This window comes from Sceloporus undulatus, chromosome 7 (assembly GCF_019175285.1).
Source record: "Sceloporus undulatus isolate JIND9_A2432 ecotype Alabama chromosome 7, SceUnd_v1.1, whole genome shotgun sequence".
Taxonomy (NCBI): domain Eukaryota; kingdom Metazoa; phylum Chordata; class Lepidosauria; order Squamata; family Phrynosomatidae; genus Sceloporus; species Sceloporus undulatus.
In genome coordinates, this window is record NC_056528.1 from 29417665 (window position 1) to 29427899 (window position 10235).

The 10235-nt window shown below is 48.3% G+C and overlaps 1 protein-coding gene across 1 annotated transcript; it reads right to left on the bottom strand.

Annotated features, from left to right (window-relative positions):
• Positions 1 to 827: 827 nt before the first annotated feature.
• Positions 828 to 7289, bottom strand: FEM1A (fem-1 homolog A). Its single transcript, XM_042479464.1, has one exon. The coding sequence runs from the start codon at positions 6938 to 6940 to the stop codon at positions 4958 to 4960; it is 1983 nt and encodes a 660-aa protein (XP_042335398.1). The 5' UTR covers positions 6941 to 7289; the 3' UTR covers positions 828 to 4957.
• Positions 7290 to 10235: the final 2946 nt, after the last annotated feature.

The following is a 10235-nucleotide window of genomic DNA, read 5'->3' on the forward strand; positions in this document are numbered from 1 at the left end:
TCTGCAAAGCGATCCTTCTGTTTGTGACCTATTTTCCCTCGGATGACAAGCTCTGGAGCAACGTGGTTTTCCTCTCCTCCTGCCAAGAAAAATCCATCCCTGTAAAGTGAAGCCAGCGCATCCACCCATCCACACCTCTACATGCAAGAACAAGAAAGAGTCAGGAAGAGTTTCCTTTTTAGCAGCACAACCTTTTCTTTTCTTTTCTTTTTTAAAGTGCCAGTTTATTTATTTCAAGTCAGGAACGTTGGCTCGCCAACTCAACACATTCCGCGTTTGCAGTTTACGCTTCGGCCTAAAGCTGCTAAATTAATTCTTTTCTTCTTCTTTTTTTCTTGGCAGTGAAACCAAAGCAAAAAACAAGGAAGGGAGAAGGAAACCCACCTGACACCTTCTTTGGGAAAGATAACTTTCAGAGAAACGGTTTGGGGTTTTCTTCATAAAAGGGTGGGAAGAACAGCAGCCCGCTCTATGGGATGCTTCCTGACCCACAAAGGAAACAAAATTGAGATTTAAGGTTCAGTTCAGATACTTAAGTCCTAAGAAACGAAAGGATGTGCCTACGCTGCAGGAATAATGTATTTTGACACCAATTCAAGTGCTGTAGCTCCTTCCTAGGGGATCGTGAGAGTTGTAGGCCTGTTACAGACTGCCAAAATAAAGCTGCTTTGGGTCTCTTTGGAGGTATGCTGCACTCCAGTGCTTAGGAATGGAGTGTGGCTTTGGTGCGACCTCCGGACTCTTAGGACCCATGCATCATTTAAATAGCATACCTCCAAAGAGACCCGAAGCAGCTTTATTTTGGCAGTCTGGAACAGGCCGTAGTTTTGCAAAGTCTTTAGCCTTCTCTGCCAAAGATGCTGGTGCCTTTCCGAACAACAAATCCCAGGACCCTGTAGGATGGCCCCATGACAATTAAAGCAGTGTCAAACGGTATCATTTCTACAGTGTAGGCGCACCCCATCCCGAGGTGTAGTGAGGTCTCTGCTTATGTTCACCCACAAAACTTTCCAGTATTTGGGGAATTTCCCGCAAATCACCCTTCTTTTCCCTACAGGTTTTAATGTGCTAATATTCTGAGCAATCCAGGTATTCCAAATTTTCTGCGCAGCTTCCAATTCACACTACACTTAGCAGGCAATTTTGGGGGGGCCGGGGAGAGCGAGAGCGAGACTATTTTTTAAATATCTCCTCGTTCGACTAATTCGATGCTTTCCTTCTAAACCTGAAAACCACTAAGAACTAAAGAGGTGGATTCTAGTTAAAGGCTTTGTTATCGCCAGTCTAGAACGAGTTGGGAGGTAACACAGAACGGGAGTTTTAGCAAGAGAAGGATTCCACAGTCCACGGTCATTGGGTAAACATTGAAAGATAAGATATTCCCAGAAGCATTGGCTTGGGAGAATCTATTTCTGGACGAACCTGTACATTTAATACCCACCACGTAACAGCAAAAGGCAGGGCATGCTGGGAGATAAAGCAGTCATCTGAATCTGCCCTCTGAACCCAACTTGGGGAAGATTTTCAACAACTACAAGGCTAGTTCAGGGGAGGGGGACCTTTGGCCCTCCGAATGTTTTGGCCTGCAACACCCACAATCCTTTGTCACCGGCTCTACTGGAGCTGATGGGAGGCATAGGCCAAACCAACAAGAGGTCCACTGTTTGCCATTCTTGAGCTAACTGGAAAATCTCACTGGACTGAAAGGTCTTTAGCCGACGGTGTAACACCACTGACCTTTTCTTACCTCTGGCAAATACGAGTCCTAGCTGGGGCTGAGATGGCAGATGGGCTGAGCAACTTTTGCGGCCCACTGATAGGAAAGCCAAGAACGCCAAGCGCAGAGGTGCCCCTTCGTGGCCAGATGTTACACATGCTAGTAGCAGACTCCCCAAACATTGCTAGTCATTTGCAGTACAACCTATCTCTTTCTTTCCCCACTCTTCAAAGCAGGCGGCCAGTCTGCTGGGATTTGGCCCTACACGTCCCAATGCTGGAACTCCTCTATCGACCACATGCACCCCAAATCCATATTAAAATCTACTCCGCAACGCTCCTTCTGCTTGCACGCTTCAGTCCGGCTTTCCATTTTAAGACACAGGTCCATTTCCAAGTACAGCCCTCTCTCTGCCCCTGACTTTTCTCTCTGCAGATCTCAGAACAAGGTTAAAACGAGAATAAATTCAAGAGACAAGAACTCAAGCCCGGTGGTGACTCTTCCGTCATCCGCAAAAGCTGGCTGGGCTTGCAGTGTGTGTTTGTGCATATGAAAACACGCACTTGTGTGTGTACTTAGAGAAGTGCAGCTGTTCCTTAAAACCATGATCTCTGCCAAGTACCTAGTTAGGAACCTCTCTAGGCTACATAAGTACTCTAAAGGCAACATATCCCGTCTGATCTTGGAAGCTGAGCGGGGTCAGCTCTGGTTAATACTTGGACGGGAGACTGCCAACGAATACCAGGTGCTATAGGTTGTATTTCAGAGGAAGGAACTGGTAAAACCTGAGTATTCCTTGCCTAAGATGACCCTATGAGGTTGCCATAAGCTGACAGTTGAAACATACACACACACGGGGAAAGAGTCTTGGATCACAGAAACTGAGGCCTACCATAACAACTCACTGGGAATGTGAAGTCAAAGGCTTCCACAGCTGGCATCCATAGTTTTCTGTGGGTTTTTCAGGCTGTGTGGCAGTGTTCTGGAAGAATTTATTCCTGATGTTTCACCTGAAACTCTAGCTGGCATCTTCAGAGGGTGGTGGCATAGAAGTGTGTGGAATATATATACCTGTGGGATCCTTGTACACCCGTGGGACATATAAAAAAACCCACCTCCTCTTAAGCAAGGGTCCCACAGGTATATTATACCCCACACACTTCCATGCCACCGCCCTCTGAAGATGCCAGCCACAGCTGCAGGCAAAACGCAGGAATAAATTTTTCCAGAATGCAGCCACACAGCCCGAAAACGCCCCCAAAAACCTCACTAGGAACCTGCTTCCAATGGAAAAGCCAGAAGAGGAAAGGGAACCCTGCTGGAGTGTATCTAGGGGTGTCCATGATGGCCATATAGCAAAGTACAGCATCCTCCAAAATCCATAAAACAGTGATCCCTTATTTACTGGGAGTGTGTGTGTGTGTGTGTGCGTGCGGATTTAAGCCCCTGGCAAACCAAATCCTACAACTAGCAGCCTCTGTGCAGCCTTGGTGGTCACAAACCGGGTCAGCCCACACAGCACAATTGCTTCCCAAAAACTACACACACAACCCTACAAACATGATGGGCTTCTTGTTTGTATTCTTGTCTGAGACTTCAAGAGTCAGACTCCCCATTCCTTATGAGTAGCTATACAAAGGAAAAGAAGTCCACAATCAAACTAAACAGCCTAGGAGTAACCAAATCTGGGATGGGGCAGGGGCTTTTGCCACCCATAAGCGCAGTGCCCAGTTGGCGGAGGGAAAGGGAGTTAAAAGCAAACAACACCCCTGTCAGCCACAGCCTTTAAAACAGCCAGCTAAACCTTAGCAGATGCTGCTATTTCGCCATTCCAAATGAAGAACTCAAACCCAGAACGCAAACCACCACCGCACTCCGCTAAGCAGCAACGTAAATAAATTTCCGCCAAGCATCAGACAACCCACTCATTCCCTCTGGCATATTTACTACGGGGCTGAGCAAAGAAAGAGGAGGCAACTTAAGACTGCTTGAGAGGTTGCCTCTGAAATCCTCATTTGCATTCCTATATTTTGGGGATGGAAGGGTGCAAAGGCGGCAGCAGCAGCAGCTCCAAACTTAGCGAGGCAAGCTGAATTTCCAAAGTGGACCAAATGAAGAGCTAGTGTCCTGTGTTTTCCTAAAGGAATTAGTTGGCAAAGAGGGGCCGTGCCTATCAATGCTGACCAGCTTCCCCATCGCACCCCACGGCTTTCAACGCTGGTTGACACAGAAGCTTGCCAACTAAGGAGCGAAAGGGAAGGAGGAAGAGAGAGAGGTTCAAATGGGGCCATGGGCAAATGTCACTAGGCCCTACTGGACTTAAAACAGCTGTCTGCTGGGCAACTAGATTGGAAGACCACCCTTTGCATGTCCACACAGCATCCCAATAAAAACCCTAGAGCACAAGGTGCTGTGGGAAGCATTAAAAAAGCTGGCTTGATATAAGTGTCAGAAGAATTTAAGCAGGGAAATACAACAGCTATGTGCAACCCCCCCAGGACCTTGGCAGTAGCCCCAGCATGGCAGATATTGGTGCCAACCTCACAGCAGGTAAAGACAGTGACAGAGGTTTAGGTCTCCTTGACTCGAAGCAACGGTAGCACTTTGATAACTGCTTTAACTCCCATGGCTGTTCCAATTAAATCCTGGGATTTGTAGTTTGGTGACTTACTTAAAATTCCCCATTAGGGAGCTCCAGTGCCTCACTAATAGGGTTGGGGGGGGGGCAGGTTTTCTTTAAAATAAACAAACGCTCTCCCTCTTTTTTACTCCAACATAGGACTAAATCAGAAAGTTAAGTAGTAAAATGCAGCTAAGATGTTATGACCACGAGCATAAAGAATAATTGTTCTAAAAATAAAGTGCTCTTTTTAAACTTTTTAAAAATGTTTTGTGTGTGTGTGAATAATCAATTTTTGAAAAATCATTTTTAAAAAAGAAATATTTTGGTTATTTTAAGCCAACTTGGTTTAAACCATAGTTTAAACAAACTTGGTTTAAACCAGACAACCCTGCTCACCAAACTACAAATCCCAGGAGCCCGCAAGTTGCAGCCATGGCAGTTCAAGCGGTCTCAAAGTGCCAGTCTGAAGGAGACCTTAAAGACCTCCTACTCTGACAGTGGGACCGGAGAGAAAAACATTATCATCTGGCCCAGTGCAAATGAAAGCTTTTAAAATTCGGATCACAGGAAGATTTTTAAGAGTCCGCCACACCACCCTCTCCCATCGGAGAGACTCTTTAATGGAGTTCAATGAAGGCTTCTAGTTCTTCTGGGATGAAGCCCTTGTAGGGTATCTTGTGTTTATCCAGGGCTCGGGCAGCAAGGCACTGTAAGGTGATGTAATTGAAAGGCTGCATCATTGCCTTGGTGAGCAGCTTCTCGTCCAGGAGCTCGTAAGCCGTCTGCTTGTAGGCGTTGGTGGCATCCATATGGGCTCCGGCTTCCACAAGGGCACTCATGATGAGCGGGCAGTTGTTCCGCGCGGCCACATGTAGCGGGGTGTTGTTGTCGTAGTCGCGGCCATCTGGGTCGGCTCCGCATTCCAGGAGGAGGTTCACCACGTGGAGGGATGGGAATTTCCCCACCGGGTAGCGGCCGACAGTGGTAGTGTCTTTATCCACCGCCATGTGTAAAGGGGTGAACCCATTCTTGCCCCGGGGGTTGCATTTCAACAAGCGGTAGATGGTCTGACGCTTCTGGTGTTCTTGTTCTGGGCTACACTCCACTTTCTCCAAGAGGAAAGCCAGGTGGAGGATGATGGCGAGAGCTTTGGTGAACTGGGTGCAATCTGCGATGGGGTCTTTCCGATGGAGCAGTGCCCGCTCGACCTCACGGACCCCTTTGCTCAGCACTACCATGAGGTCGGAGAACCCCAGCTGGGTGGCCAAGGTGCCTTTCGAACGGTCCTGAAGCACGTAAGAGAACAGTTCGGCAAAAGAGAGGAAGCTACTTGCAGTCATGGGGCTCAAGGGCTCCAGGTTGCCTTGCTGCATTTCCAAGGCGTACTTCCACAGGTTGATGCAGCGCTCAAAGTTGCCCGAATCGGCATAGACGGCGCCCCGGTAACGGATGTAATAAGAAGTGTCTGGGTGGGACGGGCCGAGGATACGTTCCCGGATTAAAAGCGCCTGCATCCGCATTTCATCCGGATCGGTCACCAAAGCCTCCAGCTCCTTCGCGGTGCTCACTTCCCGCGTGTAGTCATATGCCAGAACCAACTGCCGGGGTTCAGGCTTGGAGAGGTATTGCCCACCTTGGTGCCGCAGCTCCATGGCTCTCCGCCAGTGCTTGAGAGCCCCCAGCAAGTCCCGTTTCTTGTCCACAAAGGTGGCGCCCAGGAGCTCCAGCGCTTCCACAGCCGCCTCCCGGGTGCAGTAAACACGGGGTCGGTTTTCGCATGCACCATCAGGTTCTTCCTCGCGCTCCAGCCCGTTGCAATCAGCCTCGCTCGCTTCCTGCGTGGCCTCGTGCTCCACCTCTGTCGGTTCCTCCAGCGCGCCTTCGATGAGGTATTCCACAATATTGGTGTGCCCGGTCACGCTAGCCGCGAGCAACGGCGTCATCCCGTAGCCATCTTTCTCCATGCGGGCGTTGGACTCCAAGAGCAGCCGCAGGATCTCCAGGCTCCCCGACTCGGCACAGTCGTGCAGGGCGGTGTTGCCTTTCACGCTGCGCCGGTTGACGTCGGCCCCTCGTTCCAGAAGGTAGCGGGCGATCTCCGAGTGGCCCTTGTAGCAGGAGATCATGAGGCATGTGTGGCCGTGGCGGTTGGCCACCTCCAGGTCGGCCCCTCGCTCGCCGACCAGGTAGCGCACGATCTCCAGGTGCCCATCGAAGCAGGCCGCCCGCAGTGGGGTCGAGTTGGTCAGCGTGGTCTGGTTTACGCAGGCCCCGCGCTCCAGCAGGCTGCGGACCACGTCCAAGTGGCCCGCGGCCGAGGCGGCCCACAAAGGGGGAGCTCCCTCGATGGTCTCTCCGTCGAAGTTGACCGAGCCGCCCACGTCCACCCAAGCGCCGCAGTGGTCCAAGAGGTATTCCACTACGTCCTGGTGGCCGTGGCGGGAGGCGATCAAGAGCGGGGTGCCTCCGGCTCCTTCTCCTCCGCCAGGGCCTGCGGTCAGTTCCTCGAGTTCCTCACGGCTCCGGCTTCCCAGCAGCTTCTGGAGGAGCTTCAGTTTCCCTTCTCGGGCGGCATTATAGACAGCCAAGCGCAAATCCATGATAATAATAATAAGCTAATAATAATAATAATAATAAACTTGATGATGGTGCCAAGGGTCTATGGTGGCCACCTTTGCCCCATGGACAAACAATGGCTCCACCAGGCCCTCACATCCCTCTCCAAATAGTTCAAAAAGTCTTTATATAATATATCTATATATAGATATAGATATAGCTTAATATATAAATATATCTGTGAGGGGGAATATATAAGGCCTGCAAGGGGGGCTGGTTGCTGTGGTAACCTAGCAACCAGGGCTCCCCCTTCCTCCCTCGCCAAGCCACCTTCAGCCCTAGTCCTCCCTACGACGCCATCTTAATTAAGCACATTCGGGCACCAACAAAATGGCGGCTCCTAAGCCTCGCCTTTTATAGCGGGCCGAGGAGCACGTCGGGAGTTGTAGTCTCAGCGCTCCAAGAGGGCGCATTGACTTCAAGGCGGAGCCAGGCCGGGGGAGACTACGCTTCCCAGAAGCGCAAAAGGGCTTGTTTTTATAGATTGGTTCGAAAATGGCGCTGGGAGAGGAGCGTCCGTGCAAAGCTTGCTGGGAAGTGTAGTTTTGTTTGCGTACACCACCACAATGGGGCTTTCCTATTGGTTGGCTCTTTCTCTGTGGGGGGGCGGAATCCATTTCTAAACAGGGAGAGAAAGCGCGTCGCGGAGGATTCTGGGGAATGTAGTTCAAACAGCAATGCATTAAGTAAACAACTAGGAATGGGGAGCCAGTGCGGCCTAGTAATTGGAGGGTTGGACTAGGACTGTGGGGAGCAGGGTTCGAATCCCAGCTCAGTCATTAAACCCTCTGAGTGACTTTGGACAAGTCACACTCTCTCAGCCTCAAAGGAAGGCCATGGCAAACCTCCTCTGAACAAACCTTGCCAAGGAAACCCCAGGAAAGGGTGGCCCTGAGTCAGAAGTGACTAGAAGACACACAACAACAACAACAACAACAACAACAACAAAGCAGCTGGAAACCCAGAACATACATGTGTGGGTTGTTGTTGTTGTAATTGTGTGCCTTCAAGTAATTTCAGACTTACGGACCCTGAGGTAAAGCTATCATTGGGTTTTCTTGGCAAAGGCTTCTTCAGAGGAGGTTTGCCATGGCTTTCCCCTGAGGCTGAGAGAGTGTGACTCCTTGCTCAAGGGTCACCCAGTGGGTTTCCATGGCTGACTGACAAACAAAACAAGTTAAAACTCCTCATTTAAAACACGATTTGTTGAGTGTCAAGGCATGTTCCATCTCACACAACCCTTTGAAGCTTAATAAAAATATGTATCATTATTATTATTATTATTAAATATATATGTTTATTAGACACAATACAAAGCAACAATAATACAAACCCAAAGGGAGGAAAAAGAAATAAAAATAAAATAGAAATATTGTATTTTACTCTACGTAACTATATCTGTCTATACATAACTTCCTCTTTTCCCCTGTTGTTGTTGTTGTTGTTTTTAATCTTTACAGGGTTGTGTAAGGTGAAACATGCCTTGACACAAGTGTCTAGGCATGTACTACCCTACACAACCCTTTCAAAATTAATAATAATAATAATAATAATAATAAGCCTCCAAAGGATTGTGTAAAATGAAACATGTCTTTTTTAGATTGTAAGCCCGAGGGCAGGGAACCGTCTAATTAAAAAGATTGTATGTACAGCGCTGTGTAAATTTACAGCGCTTCATAAATAAAGGTTAATAATAATAATGAACACTTGATGAATCGTCAGGTGTGAAAGCGCATATCTAAAAATGAACAAGACCCATTCAAAGTGAACTGAAATAAGAGATGTTTTGGGGAAGAATTCTCATGTTGCATTTGCAGCTTTTTGAGGACAGTCCATATATTAATATATGTGATGCGCCCAAAGGAACCGTGATCCTTGCTCATATTTCTCCGAATGGACTGGGATTTGTGCATCTAGTTCCCGGGCAATGACTTATTTAACAGAACGTTTGGTACGAGAAATAACATGCGGAGAACAGGGAGATAGTCCCAGACCACAACGAAAGACGTTTCAGCACAATGTGTTACTCAAGACGAACAACATGCACCTGTGAAATGAAACAGCCAGGCCAGGTAAGGCTTGCAGAAAGTCAGCAGAAACATTTTGACCTCTTTAGGTCTGCAGAAATAATCCGATTTGACATCATTTTAACTGCCTTGGCTCAATGCTTTGAGATTCTGGGGGTTTGCAGTTCGAGAAGAAATGGCGTAGTATAGTGGTTTGAGCCTTGGAATATGGTCCCGCAGACCGCAGAAATAACCCAGTTTGAGACTGCTTTAACTGCCCTGGCTCAGCACTAGGGAATCCTGGGAATTGTAGTTTGCTGTGGCAGCATTGCTCACTGAGAGAGAAGGCTAAATGTCTTGCAAAACTACAGTGCCTAGAATTTCCTAGCATCAAGCTAGGGAAGTTAAAACGGTGTCAAACTGGATTATTTCTGAAGTGTGTTTTGGGCCTATGAGACCAGGGTTTGATTCCCATTCAGCCATGCAAACCCACCAGGTGACTTTGGGCAAGTCACACTCTCTCAGCCTCAGGGGAAGGCCATGGCGAATCTCCTCTGAACAAATTTTGCCAAGAAAACCCCACGATAGGGTTACTTTAGGATCGCCGTAGTAAGTCAGAAACGACTTGAAGACATGCAACCACCACCACAATTATTGTTGTTGTTGTTGTTGCTCTCAACCTCAGGGGAAGGCCCTGGCAAATCTTGCCAAGAAAACCCCATAAACAGATCAGGACAATCCCGTAATCTCCTCTGAACAAATCTTGCAAGGAAAACCCCATAATTCAGAAATGGCTTGAAGGCAGACAACAACATCAATATTATCACTATTATTTATTATGATCATTATTAGCAAGTGATGATTGGTGGCATGGCTTGGAGGAAGAAACCAGTCCTGAGAGCCACGTACTTTGCCCACCTTTGCTTTTAGAAGAAAATCAGGAATCGAGGTGGAGAAACTGGCCTCCGCTTGTCAGATCCCTCCTTGCCCTGCCGCTCACAAAGGCACAAAGGGATAGAAATTGAAATAAAATACAAAATGCCCACCCTTTCTTTGTACAAAGGGACCGAAGAGTGGGTGATTTGTAGCCGGGCAGCAGCCGAAGATGCCCATGAGGGAGGGCAGAGATTGGACTGCATCCCGTTGCCATGGCGCCCAGAGATGCTTTGACATTTCCCACTGAAGTGTCCATTAGCAAGGGATGAGTGGCATCGTCCTTCTGTACACTTGGCTGCACCAGAGGCCTTCGTTTTCTTTTATTCTTTCTCCTCTC

Coding starts and splice junctions, on each gene's coding strand:
- FEM1A (XM_042479464.1), bottom strand. CDS start 6,940: ATGGATTTGCGCTTGGCTGTCTATAATGCCGCCCGAGAAGGGAAACTG.